Here is a 22,302-nt window from a genome sequence, read left to right as displayed (position 1 = left end):
AGGGGAGGTCACTATTACAGGGGGGTCACTATTACAGGGGAGGTCACTATTACAGGGGGGTCACTATTATAAGGGGGTCACTATTACAGGGGGTCACTATTACAGGGGGGTCACTATTACAGGGGTCCTCCTGGCTGCAGACCTCCGGACAGTAGAGGCCGCTGTGGTCGCGCTGCAGCCTCCTGGTGACAGTTCTCCTCCGTGCCGGCAGAGGGCGCTGTGCGGCAGAGTCCAGTCCCCGCCCTCTGATTGGCTCATGTTGTCCGTCCACCAATAAGATGGCGCAGCGCTGGCGGAGACGTTCCTCACTCTCGGAGGTTGCCGCGCGGACTCTTTCTGGTCATGTGACGTGTCTGCTGCTGGTGACGTCAGTAAGATGGCGGCGCCCTGTTTCTAGTGACCTTCCGCAGCTCGGAGGCCGGTGAGTAGCGGAGACAGTACCGTCTGTCACACCGTGCTGAGCCGGCGGCGCGGACTGCTGCGCTGGTATCTGTCCAAGCTGCAGTGATGTTCTGTCCCCTGCAGGCGGCGCACGCTCGGTGATCTGACGGATCCTGTCATGGCGGACGGCGGCCCCCCGGAGATTCCCGGCTCCGCCTCCTCCTCCTTCCCCTCTGGATTCCGCGGTCGTGAGCCATCACCCAGCGGCTGGGATCGGGTCCGGGAACTCTACCAACGGAAGTGAGTGCAGCCGGACGGCAGGGTGCGCTGCGCGGGGGCGGAGCCCTGCAGGTGAACGTGTGACGTCATCATCACTGCAGCCAATCAGGCGTGCCCAAGACAGCACGCCCCTCCTTCCTGAAAGTGACCCAGTCAGCAGGATTGTGCTCAGTGACTACAGACAGTGTCAGGTCAGTGCCGTTATACTGATTACACTGATACCTGTGATCAGGATTGTGCTCAGTGACTACAGGCAGTGTCAGGTCAGTGCCGTTATACTGATTACACTGATACCTGTGATCAGGATTGTGCTCAGTGACTACAGGCAGTGTCAGGTCGGTGCCGTTATACTGATTACACTGATACCTGTGATCAGGATTGTGCTCAGTGACTACAGACAGTGTCAGGTCGGTGCCGTTATACTGATTACACTGATACCTGTGATCAGGATTGTGCTCAGTGACTACAGGCAGTGTCAGGTCAGTGCCGTTATACTGATTACACTGATACCTGTGATCAGGATTGTGCTCAGTGACTACAGGCAGTGTCAGGTCGGTGCCGTTATACTGATTACACTGATACCTGTGATCAGGATTGTGCTCAGTGACTACAGACAGTGTCAGGTCGGTGCCGTTATACTGATTACACCGATACCTGTGATCAGGATTGTGCTCAGTGACTACAGACAGTGTCAGGTCGGTGCTGTTATACTGATTACACTGATACCTGTGATCAGGATTGTGCTCAGTGACTACAGACAGTGTCAGGTCGGTGCCGTTATACTGATTACACTGATACCTGTGATCAGGATTGTGCTCAGTGACTACAGGCAGTGTCAGGTCGGTGCCGTTATACTGATTACACTGATACCTGTGATCAGGATTGTGCTCAGTGACTACAGGCAGTGTCAGGTCGGTGCAGTTATACTGATTACACTGATACCTGTGATCAGGATTGTGCTCAGTGACTACAGGCAGTGTCAGGTCAGTGCCGTTATACTGATTACACTGATACCTGTGATCAGGATTGTGCTCAGTAACTACAGTGTCAGGTCGGTGCCGTTATACTGATTACACTGATACCTGTGATCAGGATTGTGCTCAGTGACTACAGACAGTGTCAGGTCGGTGCCGTTATACTGATTACACTGATACCTGTGATCAGCATTGTGCTCAGTGACTACAGACAGTGTCAGGTCAATGCCGTTATACTGATTACACTGATACCTGTGATCAGGATTGTGCTCAGTGACTACAGACAGTGTCAGGTCGGTGCCGTTATACTGATTACACTGATACCTGTGATCAGGATTGTGCTCAGTGACTACAGACAGTGTCAGGTCGGTGCCGTTATACTGATTACACTGATACCTGTGATCAGGATTGTGCTCAGTGACTACAGGCAGTGTCAGGTCGGTGCCGTTATACTGATTACACTGATACCTGTGATCAGGATTGTGCTCAGTGACTACAGGCAGTGTCAGGTCGGTGCCGTTATACTGATTACACTGATACCTGTGATCAGCATTGTGCTCAGTGACTACAGACAGTGTCAGGTCAGTGCCGTTATACTGATTACACTGATACCTGTGATCAGGATTGTGCTCAGTGACTACAGACAGTGTCAGGTCGGTGCTGTTATACTGATTACACTGATACCTGTGATCAGGATTGTGCTCAGTGACTACAGACACTGTCAGGTCGGTGCCGTTATACTGATTACACTGATACCTGTGATCAGGATTGTGCTCAGTGACTACAGACAGTGTCAGGTCGGTGCCGTTATACTGATTACACTGATACCTGTGATCAGGATTGTGTTCAGTGACTACAGACAGTGTCAGGTCGGTGCCGTTATACTGATTACACTGATACCTGTGATCAGGATTGTGTTCAGTGACTACAGACAGTGTCAGGTCGGTGCTGTTATACTGATTACACTGATACCTGTGATCAGGATTGTGCTCAGTGACTACAGACAGTGTCAGGTCAGTGCCGTTATACTGATTACACTGATACCTGTGATCAGGATTCTGTTCAGTGACTACAGACAGTGTCAGGTCGGCACCGTTATACTGATTACACTGATACCGGTGATCAGGATTGTGCTCAGTGACTACAGACAGTGTCAGATCGGTGCCGTTATACTGATTACACTAATACCTGTGATCAGGATTGTGCTCAGTGACTACAGTGTCAGGTCGGTGCCGTTATACTGATTACACTGATACCTGTAATCAGGATTGTGCTCAGTGACTACAGACAGTGTCAGGTCGGTGCCGTTATACTGATTACACTGATACCTGTGATCAGGATTGTGCTCAGTGACTACAGACAGTGTCAGGTCGGTGCCGTTATACTGATTACACTGATACCTGTGATCAGGATTGTGCTCAGTGACTACAGACAGTGTCAGGTCGGTGCCGTTATACTGATTACACTGATACCTGTGATCAGGATTGTGCTCAGTGACTACAGACAGTGTCAGGTCGGTGTCGTTATACTGATTACACTGATACCTGTGATCAGGATTGTGCTCAGTGACTACAGTGTCAGGTCGGTGCCGTTATACTGATTACACTGATACCTGTGATCAGGATTGTGCTCACTGACTACTAACAGTGTCAGGTCGGTGCCGTTATACTGATTACACTGATACCTGTGATCAGGATTGTGCTCAGTGACTACAGTGTCAGGTCGGTGCCGTTATACTGATTACACTGATACCTGTGATCAGGATTGTGCTCAGTGACTACAGACAGTGTCAGGTCGGTGCCGTTATACTGATTACACTGATACCTGTGATCAGGATTGTGCTCAGTGACTACAGACAGTGTCAGGTCAGTGCTGTTATACTGATTACACTGATACCTGTGATCAGGATTGTGCTCAGTGACTACAGACAGTGTCAGGTCGGTGCTGTTATACTGATTACACTAATACCTGTGATCAGGATTGTGCTCAGTGACTACAGACAGTGTCAGGTCGGTGCCGTTATACTGATTACACTGATACCTGTGATCAGGATTGTGCTCAGTGATTACAGGCAGTGTCAGGTCGGTGCCGTTATACTGATTACACTGATACCTGTGATCAGGATTGTGCTCAGTGACTACAGGCAGTGTCAGGTCGGTGCCGTTATACTGATTACACTGATACCTGTGATCAGTATTGTGCTCAGTGACTACAGACAGTGTCAGGTCGGTGCCGTTATACTGATTACACTGATACCTGTGATCAGTATTGTGCTCAGTGACTACAGACAGTGTCAGGTCGGTGCCGTTATACTGATTACACTGATACCTGTGATCAGTATTGTGCTCAGTGACTACAGACAGTGTCAGGTCGGTGCCGTTATACTGATTACACTGATACCTGAGATCAGGATTGTGCTCAGTGACTACAGACAGTGTCAGGTCGGTGCTGTTATACTGATTACACTGATACCTGTGATCAGGATTGTGTTCAGTGACTACAGACAGTGTCAGGTCGGTGCTGTTATACTGATTACACTGATACCTGTGATCAGGATTGTGTTCAGTGACTACAGTGTCAGGTCGGTGCCGTTATACTGATTACACTGATACCTGTGATCAGGATTGTGCTCAGTGACTACAGACAGTGTCAGGTCGGTGCCGTTATACTGATTACACTGATACCTGTGATCAGGATTGTGCTCAGTGACTACAGACAGTGTCAGGTCGGTGCCGTTATACTGATTACACTGATACCTGTGATCAGGATTGTGCTCAGTGACTACAGACAGTGTCAGGTCGGTGTCGTTATACTGATTACACTGATACCTGTGATCAGGATTGTGCTCAGTGACTACAGTGTCAGGTCGGTGCCGTTATACTGATTACACTGATACCTGTGATCAGGATTGTGCTCACTGACTACTAACAGTGTCAGGTCGGTGCCGTTATACTGATTACACTGATACCTGTGATCAGGATTGTGTTCAGTGACTACAGTGTCAGGTCGGTGCCGTTATACTGATTATACTGATACCTGTGATCAGGATTGTGCTCAGTGACTACAGACAGTGTCAGGTCAGTGCTGTTATACTGATTACACTGATACCTGTGATCAGGATTGTGCTCAGTGACTACAGACAGTGTCAGGTCGGTGCTGTTATACTGATTACACTAATACCTGTGATCAGGATTGTGCTCAGTGACTACAGACAGTGTCAGGTCGGTGCCGTTATACTGATTACACTGATACCTGTGATCAGGATTGTGCTCAGTGATTACAGGCAGTGTCAGGTCGGTGCCATTATACTGATTACACTGATACCTGTGATCAGGATTGTGCTCAGTGACTACAGGCAGTGTCAGGTCGGTGCCGTTATACTGATTACACTGATACCTGTGATCAGGATTGTGCTCAGTCACTACAGACAGTGTCAGGTCGGTGCCGTTATACTGATTACACTGATACCTGTGATCAGGATTGTGCTCAGTGACTACAGACAGTGTCAGGTTGGTGCCGTTATACTGATTACACTGATACCTGTGATCAGGATTGTGCTCAGTGACTACAGACAGTGTCAGGTCGGAGCCGTTATACTGATTACACTGATACCTGTGATCAGGATTGTGCTCAGTGACTACACATTGTCAGGTCGGTGCCGTTATACTGATTACACTGATACCTGTGATCAGGATTGTGCTCAGTGACTACAGACAGTGTCAGGTCAGTGCTGTTATACTGATTACACTGATACCTGTGATCAGGATTGTGCTCAGTGACTACAGACAGTGTCAGGTCGGTGCTGTTATACTGATTACACTAATACCTGTGATCAGGATTGTGCTCAGTGACTACAGACAGTGTCAGGTCGGTGCCGTTATACTGATTACACTGATACCTGTGATCAGGATTGTGCTCAGTGACTACAGGCAGTGTCAGGTCGGTGCCGTTATACTGATTACACTGATACCTGTGATCAGTATTGTGCTCAGTGACTACAGACAGTGTCAGGTCGGTGCCGTTATACTGATTACACTGATACCTGTGATCAGTATTGTGCTCAGTGACTACAGACAGTGTCAGGTCGGTGCCGTTATACTGATTACACTGATACCTGTGATCAGTATTGTGCTCAGTGACTACAGACAGTGTCAGGTCGGTGCCGTTATACTGATTACACTGATACCTGAGATCAGGATTGTGCTCAGTGACTACAGACAGTGTCAGGTCGGTGCTGTTATACTGATTACACTGATACCTGTGATCAGGATTGTGTTCAGTGACTACAGACAGTGTCAGGTCGGTGCTGTTATACTGATTACACTGATACCTGTGATCAGGATTGTGTTCAGTGACTACAGTGTCAGGTCGGTGCCGTTATACTGATTACACTGATACCTGTGATCAGGATTGTGCTCAGTGACTACAGACAGTGTCAGGTCGGTGCCGTTATACTGATTACACTGATACCTGTGATCAGGATTGTGCTCAGTGACTACAGACAGTGTCAGGTCGGTGCCGTTATACTGATTACACTGATACCTGTGATCAGGATTGTGCTCAGTGACTACAGACAGTGTCAGGTCGGTGTCGTTATACTGATTACACTGATACCTGTGATCAGGATTGTGCTCAGTGACTACAGTGTCAGGTCGGTGCCGTTATACTGATTACACTGATACCTGTGATCAGGATTGTGCTCACTGACTACTAACAGTGTCAGGTCGGTGCCGTTATACTGATTACACTGATACCTGTGATCAGGATTGTGTTCAGTGACTACAGTGTCAGGTCGGTGCCGTTATACTGATTATACTGATACCTGTGATCAGGATTGTGCTCAGTGACTACAGACAGTGTCAGGTCAGTGCTGTTATACTGATTACACTGATACCTGTGATCAGGATTGTGCTCAGTGACTACAGACAGTGTCAGGTCGGTGCTGTTATACTGATTACACTAATACCTGTGATCAGGATTGTGCTCAGTGACTACAGACAGTGTCAGGTCGGTGCCGTTATACTGATTACACTGATACCTGTGATCAGGATTGTGCTCAGTGATTACAGGCAGTGTCAGGTCGGTGCCATTATACTGATTACACTGATACCTGTGATCAGGATTGTGCTCAGTGACTACAGGCAGTGTCAGGTCGGTGCCGTTATACTGATTACACTGATACCTGTGATCAGGATTGTGCTCAGTGACTACAGACAGTGTCAGGTCGGTGCCGTTATACTGATTACACTGATACCTGTGATCAGGATTGTGCTCAGTGACTACAGACAGTGTCAGGTCGGTGCTGTTATATTGATTACACTGATACCTGTGATCAGGATTGTGCTCAGTGACTACAGACAGTGTCAGGTCGGTGCTGTTATACTGATTACACTGATACCTGTGATCAGGATTGTGCTCAGTGACTACAGACAGTGTCAGGTCGGTGCCGTTATACTGATTACACTGATACCTGTGATCAGGATTGTGCTCAGTCACTACAGACAGTGTCAGGTCGGTGCCGTTATACTGATTACACTGATACCTGTGATCAGGATTGTGCTCAGTGACTACAGACAGTGTCAGGTTGGTGCCGTTATACTGATTACACTGATACCTGTGATCAGGATTGTGCTCAGTGACTACAGACAGTGTCAGGTCGGAGCCGTTATACTGATTACACTGATACCTGTGATCAGGATTGTGCTCAGTGACTACACATTGTCAGGTCGGTGCCGTTATACTGATTACACTGATACCTGTGATCAGGATTGTGCTCAGTGACTACAGACAGTGTCAGGTCGGTGCTGTTATACTGATTACACTGATACCTGTGATCAGGATTGTGCTCAGTGACTACAGACAGTGTCAGGTCGGTGCTGTTATACTGATTACACTGATACCTGTGATCAGGATTGTGCTCAGTGACTACAGACAGTGTCAGGTCGGTGCTGTTATACTGATTACACTGATACCTGTGATCAGGATTGTGCTCAGTGACTACAGACAGTGTCAGGTCGGTGCCGTTATACTGATTACACTGATACCTGTGATCAGGATTGTGCTCAGTGACTACAGACAGTGTCAGGTCGGTGCCGTTATACTGATTACACTGATACCTGAGATCAGGATTGTGCTCAGTGACTACAGACAGTGTCAGGTCGGTGCTGTTATACTGATTACACTGATACCTGTGATCAGGATTGTGTTCAGTGACTACAGACAGTGTCAGGTTGGTGCTGTTATACTGATTACACTGATACCTGTGATCAGGATTGTGTTCAGTGACTACAGTGTCAGGTCGGTGCCGTTATACTGATTACACTGATACCTGTGATCAGGATTGTGCTCAGTGACTACAGACAGTGTCAGGTCGGTGCCGTTATACTGATTACACTGATACCTGTGATCAGGATTGTGCTCAGTGACTACAGACAGTGTCAGGTCGGTGCCGTTATACTGATTACACTGATACCTGTGATCAGGATTGTGCTCAGTGACTACAGACAGTGTCAGGTCGGTGCAGTTATACTGATTACACTGATACCTGTGATCAGGATTGTGCTCAGTGACTACAGGCAGTGTCAGGTCGGTGCCGTTATACTGATTACACTGATACCTGTGATCAGGATTGTGCTCAGTGACTACAGACAGTGTCAGGTCGGTGCCGTTATACTGATTACACTGATACCTGTGATCAGGATTGTGCTCAGTGACTACAGACAGTGTCAGGTCGGTGCCGTTATACTGATTACACTGATACCTGTGATCAGGATTGTGCTCAGTGACTACAGACAGTGTCAGGTCAGTGCCGTTATACTGATTACACTGATACCTGTGAACAGGATTGTGCTCAGTGACTACAGACAGTGTCAGGTCGGTGCCGTTATACTGATTACACTGATACCTGTGATCAGGATTGTGCTCAGTGATTACAGACAGTGTCAGGTCGGTGACGTTATACTGATTACACTGATACCTGTGATCAGGATTGTGCTCAGTGACTACAGGCAGTGTCAGGTCGGTGCCGTTATACTGATTACACTGATACCTGTGATCAGGATTGTGCTCAGTGACTACAGACAGTGTCAGGTCGGTGCCGTTATACTGATTACACTGATACCTGTGATTAGGATTGTGCTCAGTGACTACAGACAGTGTCAGGTCGGTGCCGTTATACTGATTACACTGATACCTGTGATCAGGATTGTGCTCAGTGACTACAGACAGTGTCAGGTCGGTGACGTTATACTGATTACACTGATACCTGTGATCAGGATTGTGCTCAGTGACTACAGGCAGTGTCAGGTCGGTGCCGTTATACTGATTACACTGATACCTGTGATCAGGATTGTGCTCAGTGATTACAGACAGTGTCAGGTCGGTGACGTTATACTGATTACACTGATACCTGTGATCAGGATTGTGCTCAGTGACTACAGACAGTGTCAGGTCGGTGCCGTTATACTGATTACACTGATACCTGTGATCAGGATTGTGCTCAGTGACTACAGACAGTGTCAGGTTGGTGCCGTTATACTGATTACACTAATACCTGTGATCAGGATTGTGCTCAGTGACTACAGACAGTGTCAGTTCGGTGCCGTTATACTGATTACACTGATACCTGTGATCAGGATTGTGCTCAGTGACTACAGACAGTGTCAGGTCGGTGCTGTTATACTGATTACACTGATACCTGTGATCAGGATTGTGCTCAGTGACTACAGACAGTGTCAGGTCGGTGCTGTTATACTGATTACACTGATACCTGTGATCAGGATTGTGCTCAGTGACTACAGACAGTGTCAGGTCGGTGCCGTTATACTGATTACACTAATACCTGTGATCAGGATTGTGCTCAGTGACTACAGACAGTGTCAGGTCGGTGCCGTTATACTGATTACACTGATACCTGTGATCAGGATTGTGCTCAGTGACTACAGACAGTGTCAGGTCGGTGCCGTTATACTGATTACACTGATACCTGTGATCAGGATTGTGCTCAGTGACTACAGACAGTGTCAGGTCGGTGCCGTTATACTGATTACACTGATACCTGTGATCAGGATTGTGCTCAGTGACTACAGACAGTGTCAGGTCGGTGCCGTTATACTGATTACACTGATACCTGTGATCAGGATTGTGCTCAGTGACTACAGACAGTGTCAGGTCGGTGTCGTTATACTGATTACACTGATACCTGTGATCAGGATTGTGCTCAGTGACTACAGTGTCAGTTCGGTGCCGTTATACTGATTACACTGATACCTGTGATCAGGATTGTGCTCACTGACTACTAACAGTGTCAGGTCGGTGCTGTTATACTGATTACACTGATACCTGTGATCAGGATTGTGCTCAGTGACTACAGACAGTGTCAGGTCAGTGCCGTTATACTGATTACACTGATACCTGTGATCAGGATTGTGTTCAGTGACTACAGACAGTGTCAGGTCGGCACCGTTATACTGATTACACTGATACCTGTGATCAGGATTGTGCTCAGTGACTACAGACAGTGTCAGATCGGTGCCGTTATACTGATTACACTAATACCTGTGATCAGGATTGTGCTCAGTGACTACAGTGTCAGGTCGGTGCCGTTATACTGATTACACTGATACCTGTGATCAGGATTGTGCTCAGTGACTACAGACAGTGTCAGGTCGGTGCCGTTATACTGATTACACTGATACCTGTGATCAGGATTGTGCTCAGTGACTACAGACAGTGTCAGGTCGGTGCCGTTATACTGATTACACTGATACCTGTGATCAGGATTGTGCTCAGTGACTACAGACAGTGTCAGGTCGGTGCCGTTATACTGATTACACTGATACCTGTGATCAGGATTGTGCTCAGTGACTACAGACAGTGTCAGGTCGGTGTCGTTATACTGATTACACTGATACCTGTGATCAGGATTGTGCTCAGTGACTACAGTGTCAGGTCGGTGCCGTTATACTGATTACACTGATACCTGTGATCAGGATTGTGCTCACTGACTACTAACAGTGTCAGGTCGGTGCCGTTATACTGATTACACTGATACCTGTGATCAGGATTGTGCTCAGTGACTACAGTGTCAGGTCGGTGCCGTTATACTGATTACACTGATACCTGTGATCAGGATTGTGCTCAGTGACTACAGACAGTGTCAGGTCGGTGCCGTTATACTGATTACACTGATACCTGTGATCAGGATTGTGCTCAGTGACTACAGACAGTGTCAGGTCAGTGCTGTTATACTGATTACACTGATACCTGTGATCAGGATTGTGCTCAGTGACTACAGACAGTGTCAGGTCGGTGCTGTTATACTGATTACACTAATACCTGTGATCAGGATTGTGCTCAGTGACTACAGACAGTGTCAGGTCGGTGCCGTTATACTGATTACACTGATACCTGTGATCAGGATTGTGCTCAGTGGTTACAGGCAGTGTCAGGTCGGTGCCGTTATACTGATTACACTGATACCTGTGATCAGGATTGTGCTCAGTGACTACAGGCAGTGTCAGGTCGGTGCCGTTATACTGATTACACTGATACCTGTGATCAGTATTGTGCTCAGTGACTACAGACAGTGTCAGGTCGGTGCCGTTATACTGATTACACTGATACCTGTGATCAGTATTGTGCTCAGTGACTACAGACAGTGTCAGGTCGGTGCCGTTATACTGATTACACTGATACCTGAGATCAGGATTGTGCTCAGTGACTACAGACAGTGTCAGGTCGGTGCTGTTATACTGATTACACTGATACCTGTGATCAGGATTGTGTTCAGTGACTACAGACAGTGTCAGGTCGGTGCTGTTATACTGATTACACTGATACCTGTGATCAGGATTGTGTTCAGTGACTACAGTGTCAGGTCGGTGCCGTTATACTGATTACACTGATACCTGTGATCAGGATTGTGCTCAGTGACTACAGACAGTGTCAGGTCGGTGCCGTTATACTGATTACACTGATACCTGTGATCAGGATTGTGCTCAGTGACTACAGACAGTGTCAGGTCGGTGCCGTTATACTGATTACACTGATACCTGTGATCAGGATTGTGCTCAGTGACTACAGACAGTGTCAGGTCGGTGTCGTTATACTGATTACACTGATACCTGTGATCAGGATTGTGCTCAGTGACTACAGTGTCAGGTCGGTGCCGTTATACTGATTACACTGATACCTGTGATCAGGATTGTGCTCACTGACTACTAACAGTGTCAGGTCGGTGCCGTTATACTGATTACACTGATACCTGTGATCAGGATTGTGTTCAGTGACTACAGTGTCAGGTCGGTGCCGTTATACTGATTATACTGATACCTGTGATCAGGATTGTGCTCAGTGACTACAGACAGTGTCAGGTCAGTGCTGTTATACTGATTACACTGATACCTGTGATCAGGATTGTGCTCAGTGACTACAGACAGTGTCAGGTCGGTGCTGTTATACTGATTACACTAATACCTGTGATCAGGATTGTGCTCAGTGACTACAGACAGTGTCAGGTCGGTGCCGTTATACTGATTACACTGATACCTGTGATCAGGATTGTGCTCAGTGATTACAGGCAGTGTCAGGTCGGTGCCATTATACTGATTACACTGATACCTGTGATCAGGATTGTGCTCAGTGACTACAGGCAGTGTCAGGTCGGTGCCGTTATACTGATTACACTGATACCTGTGATCAGGATTGTGCTCAGTGACTACAGACAGTGTCAGGTCGGTGCTGTTATACTGATTACACTGATACCTGTGATCAGGATTGTGCTCAGTGACTACAGACAGTGTCAGGTCGGTGCTGTTATACTGATTACACTGATACCTGTGATCAGGATTGTGCTCAGTGACTACAGACAGTGTCAGGTCGGTGCCGTTATACTGATTACACTGATACCTGTGATCAGGATTGTGCTCAGTGACTACAGACAGTGTCAGGTCGGTGCCGTTATACTGATTACACTGATACCTGTGATCAGGATTGTGCTCAGTGACTACAGACAGTGTCAGGTTGGTGCCGTTATACTGATTACACTGATACCTGTGATCAGGATTGTGCTCAGTGACTACAGACAGTGTCAGGTCGGAGCCGTTATACTGATTACACTGATACCTGTGATCAGGATTGTGCTCAGTGACTACACATTGTCAGGTCGGTGCCGTTATACTGATTACACTGATACCTGTGATCAGGATTGTGCTCAGTGACTACAGACAGTGTCAGGTCGGTGCTGTTATACTGATTACACTGATACCTGTGATCAGGATTGTGCTCAGTGACTACAGACAGTGTCAGGTCGGTGCTGTTATACTGATTACACTGATACCTGTGATCAGGATTGTGCTCAGTGACTACAGACAGTGTCAGGTCGGTGCTGTTATACTGATTACACTGATACCTGTGATCAGGATTGTGCTCAGTGACTACAGACAGTGTCAGGTCGGTGCCGTTATACTGATTACACTGATACCTGTGATCAGGATTGTGCTCAGTGACTACAGACAGTGTCAGGTCGGTGCCGTTATACTGATTACACTGATACCTGAGATCAGGATTGTGCTCAGTGACTACAGACAGTGTCAGGTCGGTGCTGTTATACTGATTACACTGATACCTGTGATCAGGATTGTGTTCAGTGACTACAGACAGTGTCAGGTCGGTGCTGTTATACTGATTACACTGATACCTGTGATCAGGATTGTGCTCACTGACTACTAACAGTGTCAGGTCGGTGCCGTTATACTGATTACACTGATACCTGTGATCAGGATTGTGCTCAGTGACTACAGTGTCAGGTCGGTGCTGTTATACTGATTACACTGATACCTGTGATCAGGATTGTGCTCACTGACTACTAACAGTGTCAGGTCGGTGCCGTTATACTGATTACACTGATACCTGTGATCAGGATTGTGCTCAGTGACTACAGTGTCAGGTCGGTGCCGTTATACTGATTACACTGATACCTGTGATCAGGATTGTGCTCAGTGACTACAGACAGTGTCAGGTCGGTGCCGTTATACTGATTACACTGATACCTGTGATCAGGATTGTGTTCAGTGACTACAGTGTCAGGTCGGTGCCATTATACTGATTATACTGATACCTGTGATCAGGATTGTGCTCAGTGACTACAGACAGTGTCAAGTCAGTGCTGTTATACTGATTACACTGATACCTGTGATCAGGATTGTGCTCAGTGACTACAGACAGTGTCAGGTCGGTGCTGTTATACTGATTACACTAATACCTGTGATCAGGATTGTGCTCAGTGACTACAGACAGTGTCAGGTCGGTGCCGTTATACTGATTACACTGATACCTGTGATCAGGATTGTGCTCAGTGATTACAGGCAGTGTCAGGTCGGTGCCGTTATACTGATTACACTGATACCTGTGATCAGGATTGTGCTCAGTGACTACAGGCAGTGTCAGGTCGGTGCCGTTATACTGATTACACTGATACCTGTGATCAGGATTGTGCTCAGTGACTACAGACAGTGTCAGGTCGGTGCTGTTATACTGATTACACTGATACCTGTGATCAGGATTGTGCTCAGTGATTACAGGCAGTGTCAGGTCGGTGCCGTTATACTGATTACACTGATACCTGTGATCAGGATTGTGCTCAGTGACTACAGGCAGTGTCAGGTCGGTGACGATATACTGATTACACTGATACCTGTGATCAGGATTGTGCTCAGTGACTACAGACAGTGTCAGGTCGGTGCGGTTATACTGATTACAATGATACCTGTGATCAGGATTGTGCTCAGTGACTACAGACAGTGTCAGGTCGGTGCCGTTATACTGATTACACTGATACCTGTGATCAGGATTGTGCTCAGTGACTACAGACAGTGTCAGGTCGGTGCCGTTATACTGATTACACTGATACCTGTGATCAGGATTGTGCTCAGTGACTACAGACAGTGTCAGGTCGGTGCTGTTATACTGATTACACTGATACCTGTGATCAGGATTGTGCTCAGTGACTACAGACAGTGTCAGGTCGGTGCCGTTATACTGATTACACTGATACCTGTGATCAGGATTGTGCTCAGTGACTACAGACAGTGTCAGGTCGGTGCCGTTATACTGATTTCACTGATACCTGTGATCAGGATTGTGCTCAGTGACTACAGACAGTGTCAGGTTGGTGCCGTTATACTGATTACACTGATACCTGTGATCAGGATTGTGCTCAGTGACTACAGACAGTGTCAGGTCGGAGCCGTTATACTGATTACACTGATACCTGTGATCAGGATTGTGCTCTGTGACTACACATTGTCAGGTCGGTGCCGTTATACTGATTACACTGATACCTGTGATCAGGATTGTGCTCAGTGACTACAGACAGTGTCAGGTCGGTGCTGTTATACTGATTACACTGATACCTGTGATCAGGATTGTGCTCAGTGACTACAGACAGTGTCAGGTCGGTGCTGTTATACTGATTACACTGATACCTGTGATCAGGATTGTGCTCAGTGACTACAGACAGTGTCAGGTCGGTGCTGTTATACTGATTCCACCGATACCTGTGATCAGGATTGTGCTCAGTGACTACAGACAGTGTCAGGTCGGTGCCGTTATACTGATTACACTGATACCTGTGATCAGGATTGTGCTCAGTGACTACAGACAGTGTCAGGTCGGTGCCGTTATACTGATTACACTGATACCTGTGATCAGGATTGTGCTCAGTGACTACAGACAGTGTCAGGTCGGTGCCGTTATACTGATTACACTGATACCTGTGATCAGGATTGTGCTCAGTGACTACAGACAGTGTCAGGTCGGTGCCGTTATACTGATTACACTGATACCTGTGATCAGGATTGTGCTCAGTGACTACAGACAGTGTCAGGTCGGTGCCGTTATACTGATTACACTAATACCTGTGATCAGGATTGTGCTCAGTGACTACAGACAGTGTCAGGTCGGTGCCGTTATACTGATTACACTAATACCTGTGATCAGGATTGTGCTCAGTGACTACAGGCAGTGTCAGGTCGGTGCCATTATACTGATTACACTGATACCTGTGATCAGGATTGTGCTCAGTGACTACAGTGTCAGGTCGGTGCCGTTATACTGATTACACTGATACCTGTGAACAGGATGGTGCTCAGTGACTACAGACAGTGTCAGGTCGGTGCCGTTATACTGATTACACTGATACCTGTGATCAGGATTGTGCTCAGTGACTACAGACAGTGTCAGGTCGGCACCGTTATACTGATTACACTGATACCTGTGATCAGGATTGTGCTCAGTGACTGCAGACAGTGTCAGGTCGGTGCCGTTATACTGATTACACTGATACCTGTGAACAGGATTGTGCTCAGTGACTACAGACAGTGTCAGGTCGGTGCAGTTATACTGATTACACTGATACCTGTGATCAGGATTGTGCTCAGTGACTACAGACAGTGTCAGGTCAGTGCCGTTATACTGATTACACTGATACCTGTGATCAGGATTGTGCTCAGTGACTACAGTGTCAGGTCGGTGCCGTTATACTGATTACACTGATACCTGTGAACAGGATTGTGCTCAGTGACTACAGACAGTGTCAGGTCGGTGCAGTTATACTGATTACACTGATACCTGTGATCAGGATTGTGCTCAGTGACTACAGACAGTGTCAGGTCAGTGCCGTTATACTGATTACACTGATACCTGTGATCAGGATTGTGCTCAGTGACTACAGTGTCAGGTCAGTGCCGTTATACTGATTACACTGATACCTGTGATCAGGATTGTGCTCAGTGACTACAGACAGTGTCAGGTCGGTGCTGTGATACTGATTACACTGATACCTGTGATCAGGATTGTGCTCAGTGACTACAGACAGTGTCAGGTCGGTGCCGTTATACTGATTACACTGATACCTGTGATCAGGATTGTGCTCAGTGACTACAGACAGTGTCAGGTCGGTGCCGTTATACTGATTACACTGATACCTGTGATCAGGATTGTGCTCAGTGACTACAGACAGTGTCAGGTCGGTGCCGTTATACTGATTACACTGATACCTGTGATCAGGATTGTGCTCAGTGACTACAGTGTCAGGTCGGTGCCGTTATACTGATTACATTGATACCTGTGATCAGGATTGTGCTCAGTGACTACAGACAGTGTCAGGTCGGTGCAGTTATACTGATTACACTGATACCTGTGATCAGGATTGTGCTCAGTGACTACAGACAGTGTCAGGTCAGTGCCGTTATACTGATTACACTGATACCTGTGATCAGGATTGTGCTCAGTGACAACAGACAGTGTCAGGTCGGTGCCGTTATACTGATTACACTGATACCTGTGATCAGGATTGTGCTCAGTGACTACAGACAGTGTCAGGTCGGTGCCGTTATACTGATTACACTGATACCTGTGATCAGGATTGTGCTCAGTGACTACAGACAGTGTCAGGTTGGTGCCGTTATACTGATTACACTGATACCTGTGATCAGGATTGTGCTCAGTGACTACAGACAGTGTCAGGTCGGAGCCGTTATACTGATTACACTGATACCTGTGATCAGGATTGTGCTCAGTGACTACAGACAGTGTCAGGTCGGCACCGTTATACTGATTACACTGATACCTGTGATCAGGATTGTGCTCAGTGACTATAGACAGTGTCAGGTCGGTGCCGTTATACTGATTACACTGATACCTGTGATCAGGATTGTGCTCAGTGACTACAGTGACAGGTCGGTGCCGTTATACTGATTACACTGATACCTGTGATCAGGATTGTGCTCAGTGACTACAGACAGTGTCAGGTCGGTGCCGTTATACTGATTACACTGATACCTGTGATCAGGATTGTGCTCAGTGACTACAGACAGTGTCAGGTCGGTGCCGTTATACTGATTACACTGATACCAGTGATCAGGATTGTGCTCAGTGACTACAGTGACAGGTCGGTGCCGTTATACTGATTACACTGATACCTGTGATCAGGATTGTGCTCAGTGACTACAGACAGTGTCAGGTCGGTGCCGTTATACTGATTACACTGATACCTGTGATCAGGATTCTGTTCAGTGACTACAGACAGTGTCCGGATGGTGCCGTTATACTGATTACACTGATACCTGTGATCAGGATTGTGCTCAGTGACTACAGACAGTGTCAGGTCAGTGCCGTTATACTGATTACACTGATACCTGTGATCAGGATTGTGCTCAGTGACTACAGACAGTGTCAGGTCGGTGCCGTTATACTGATTACACTGATACCTGTGATCAGGATTGTGCTCAGTGACTACAGACAGTGTCAGGTCAGTGCCGTTATACTGATTACACTGATACCTGTGATCAGGATTGTGTTCAGTGACTACAGACAGTGTCAGGTCGGTGCCGTTATACTGATTACACTGATACCTGTGATCAGGATTGTGCTCAGTGACTACAGACAGTGTCAGGTCGGTGTCGTTATACTGATTACACTGATACCTGTGATCAGGATTGTGCTCAGTGACTACAGTGTCAGGTTGGTGCTGTTATACTGATTACACTGATACCTGTGATCAGGATTGTGCTCAGTGACTACAGACAGTGTCAGGTCAGTGCCGTTATACTGATTACACTGATACCTGTGATCAGGATTGTGCTCAGTGATTACAGGCAGTGTCAGGTCGGCACCGTTATACTGATTACACTGATACCTGTGATCAGGATTGTGCTCAGGGACTACAGACAGTGTCAGGTCGGTGCCGTTATACTGATTACACTGATACCTGTGATCAGGATTGTGCTCAGTGACTACAGACAGTGTCAGGTCGGTGCTGTTATACTGATTACACTGATACCTGTGATCAGTGATTACAGGCAGTGTCAGGTCGGCACCGTTATACTGATTACACTGATACCTGTGATCAGGATTGTGCTCAGGGACTACAGACAGTGTCAGGTCGGTGCCGTTATACTGATTACACTGATACCTGTGATCAGGATTGTGCTCCAGTCCCTGAAGCAGGAGATTGACCATCCGCTGGAAAGTGGCAGGGGCATTCTTCATGCCGAAGGGCATGACCGTGGACTCGTACAGTCCAAAGGGCGTGATAAAGGCGGACTTCTCCTGCGCCTCGGGGCTCAGGGGAATCTGCCAGTATCCGCGACTCAGATCCATTATTGTCAGGTATTCTGCGCCAGCTAACTTCTCAAGCAGCTCCTCGATGCGCGGCATTGGGTGCGCGTCAGAGGCTGTAATGGCGTTGAGCCCCCTGTAGTCCACGCAGAACCGGGTGGTCCGGTCCTTCTTTGGCACGAGAACTACAGGTGAGGCCCACGCGCTCTTTGACCGTCGGATCACCCCCAGCTGTAACATCTCATCGATCTCCTGGCGCATAATCTGCTGCACCTGGTCAGAGATTCGATAGGGTGTTCGCCGTAGTGGGGCGTGATTCCCGGTGTCCACCTCGTGGACCGCTAACTCAGTCCTTCCAGGTCGGTTGGAGAACACGACCCGGAAGGGTTCCAGTGTGGTTTGCAACTGCAACCGCTGTGGTTCATCTAGCGAGGCGCTTACCTCCACGTCCTCAATGGACCCACGGGCCTTGGCTTGGGCCAGCATGTCCAGGAGGGTGTCCTCCTCCCCGTCTTCGGGTGCGCTGCAGACCGGTAGGACGAAAGGTTCACGTTCGTGATGAGCTTTCATCATGTTGACGTGAAAGGCCTTTCGCCTACCCCGAGTGTGGTCAAGCGTGACCACATAGGTGACCGGGTTGAGCTGTTGGTGGACGACGTACGGGCCCTCCCAGGCTGCCTGAAGCTTATCTGTTGGTACAGGAACCAGCACCCACACCTTTTGACCCACGTGGTAGGTCCGCTCCCGGGCGTTCTGGTCGTACCAGTGCTTCTGATCAGCCTGAGCCTGCGTCATGTTGTCATGCACCAACTGCGTCAAGGTCTGCATCTTGTCACGGAAGCGCATGACATACTCCACTATGGACACTTCAGATGGGTTCGGCTCCTCTTCCCAGGATTCTCTTACCAACCCAAGGGGTCCCCGGACTCTCCTGCCGTACAGGAGCTCGAAGGGGGAGAACCCCGTCGAGGCCTGCGGAACCTCTCTGTAAGCGAATAGCAGGTGTGGGAGGTACCGCTCCCAGTCGCGCCCTTGTGTCTCAACCAGCATGCGTAGCATCTGTTTGAGGGTACCATTGAAGCGTTCACACAAGCCATTGGTCTGTGGGTGATACGCACTCGATACCAGGTGCTTCACCTGCATTTTCTTACAGAGAGCCTCCATTAGGTGAGACATAAATTGGGTCCCTCGATCAGTAAGCATTTCCCTGGGAAATCCTACACGTGAAAAGATGGCCAACAGGGCATCCGCCACCTTATCTGCCCTAGTTGACGACAGAGCTACTGCCTCTGGGTACCGGGTAGCGTAGTCTACCACAGTAAGAATATATCGCTTTCCAGAGCGGCTGGAGATGGCCAGCGGGCCCACAATGTCCACCGCGATCCTCTGGAAAGGCTCCTCTATCACTGGCAAAGGGATCAGGGGAGCCTTAAGAGCAGGCCCCGCCTTCCCCACTCTTTGACAGGTGACACAGGAGCGGCAGTAGTTTGACACATCTGTCCCCATCTTAGGCCAATAGAAGTGTTGAGACAGCCGGGCCTTAGTTTTGCTGATCCCCAAGTGTCCAGCTAGCGGGATCTCATGGGCAATCCGCAACAACTCACCCCGGAATTGCTGCGGGACGACCAGCTGTCTTTCCCTCAACCACTCCTTTTGTGATTCTCCGGGTACTGTCTCCCGGTACAACCTTCCTTCTTCCCAGAACACCTTCTCCTTATCAGTTTCAGAGAATGACGTCCCGGCGAGTTGTCTCAAACTCTCTAGGCTCGCATCTGTGTGCAGAGCGAGCGGCCTTAAACTCCTGGCTAGGGGAAGCCAAAAGCGATGTCAGGGTCCCTTCCCCACGGGAACCCTCTTGGACCTGCTCTGGGTCCACCTCTGGTTCAGGCACACTGATGACTGAGGAGGGTCCGGAAGGCAGACAGGTATCTGCGTTCCGGGCACTCTGACTGCGGGTGACGGCAGCTACGTAGGCTGTCTCCCCGGGGGTTTCTACAGACCCATCAGCCGATGCTGCTATGGGCTCTACCTCCCCATCCACCCCCATTACCTCAGGAGCATTGCTACTTATGGGCCAGTTACCTTCCTCGGTGGCACTGGTCAATTGCATGGCATCACCTTCCTCACGGTTCCCATGTATTTCCCCATTTCCGGTAGCACCGACACTTGCCCCTGCTAGGGGTTCCTCAGCCGTCTCACTCCGCAGAGCGACGTGGCTGAGCACTCCTGTACCTACGGACACATCAACTTTCATAGAAACAGCGTTATCAGGTACAGTTGGCACAGGTACAACATTTTCACCATCAATCCTAGGGAAAAAATGGTTAACAGATGCATCATTACAAGATAAAGCATGGTCAGGTAACACATGCGATTTCCCATCATCATCATCATCATCATCATCAGGGTTAACGTTACCCTTATTAGCAGATTGGGGAGGGGTGTCAGGGACGTAGTATGCAACCAACCTCCCCAAATCAGTCCCCAACAAAACATCAGTGGGCAAATTATCAGACAGCCCCACTTCTTTCACCCCGCTCCCGGCACCCCAATCAATAAAAACCCGGGCCATCGGTAAGGGACAGCTGATGCCCCCAATCCCAGTGACAGTTAGGGTTTTCCCCGGAATGATTTCTTCAGGGGCCGCCAGTTCGGGTCGGATGAGGGTTCGTTCAGCCCCGGTGTCCTTGAGGCCGGTAGCAACACGACCTCCCACAGTGACGGGCTGTACGTTGTCACACACCCTCCCAACCACACCACCCACCAAAAGAACAGCTGCATTAGGCCCTGGGGCCTAGGATGAGGGGTTCTTCTGCTTGGCTGGACATTGGCGACTGAGGTGTCCAGTCTGCCTGCAGTGGTAACACTGGCGAAGTTCGGTGGTAGGTCTGGTGCTGTTGGCCACGGGGACAGGACCTCTGGTGTGTTGGCTGGCAGGGGTACTGGTGTTGGATGCAGGCTTACCCCCTCTCCAGCTGGAGGTGACTGGCTTCCGCACTTCCGATCTACGGTTGGCCTCATAGGCATCGGCAATCTGCGCTGCTTTCGTCACGTCTTTGGGTTCTCTGTCCATCACGAACTGTCGCACCTCAGTTGGGCAAAGACGGAAGAACTGGTCTTTGATCATCAGGTCTCGCAGCTGTGCAAAGGTGGTCACTGACAGTCCTTGGGTCCACTGGTCAAAGTGGGTCCCCAGTCCATGCACCACATCACTGTAACTGTCGTGTGGGCCACGTTGGAGGGTCCGAAACTTTTTACGGTACACCTCGGGTGTAAGCTGGTACTTGGCTATCAGAGCCTGCTTGATGGCCTCATAGTCACCATCTTGTTCTTGAGGGAGTGCAGCAAATGCTTCCAGAGCTTTTCCTCTCAGCCCTGGTGTCAGATACCGTGCCCATTCTTGTGTAGGCAGCTGGTACTGCCTGCAGGCTTTCTCAAAGGCCCGCAGAAAAGTGTCCAAGTCCCCATCCTTTTCCATAACAGGAAAGTGGTCGGGCCGGGGCTTTGGTGTCTGAGCGCTGCTGGGCTCACGGCTCTGAGGCGACCCCTG

General features: G+C 48.6%; 1 protein-coding gene across 1 annotated transcript in view; it reads left to right on the top strand.

Annotated features, from left to right (window-relative positions):
- The first annotated feature begins 249 nt into the window (after window positions 1-249).
- TIMMDC1 (translocase of inner mitochondrial membrane domain containing 1) overlaps window positions 250-22,302 on the top strand; it is a 61,572-nt gene continuing 39,519 nt past the window's right edge. Inside the window, exons 1-2 of the mRNA XM_077293570.1 lie at window positions 250-421; window positions 526-681. Coding sequence (XP_077149685.1) covers window positions 279-421; window positions 526-681 — 299 coding nt within the window. The 5' untranslated portion in view covers window positions 250-278. The remainder of the gene's footprint in view (window positions 422-525; window positions 682-22,302) is intronic.

This window comes from Ranitomeya variabilis, chromosome 3, assembly GCF_051348905.1.
Source record: "Ranitomeya variabilis isolate aRanVar5 chromosome 3, aRanVar5.hap1, whole genome shotgun sequence".
NCBI classification, from domain to species: domain Eukaryota; kingdom Metazoa; phylum Chordata; class Amphibia; order Anura; family Dendrobatidae; genus Ranitomeya; species Ranitomeya variabilis.
This window is presented reverse-complemented; position numbering and strand designations above follow the sequence as displayed.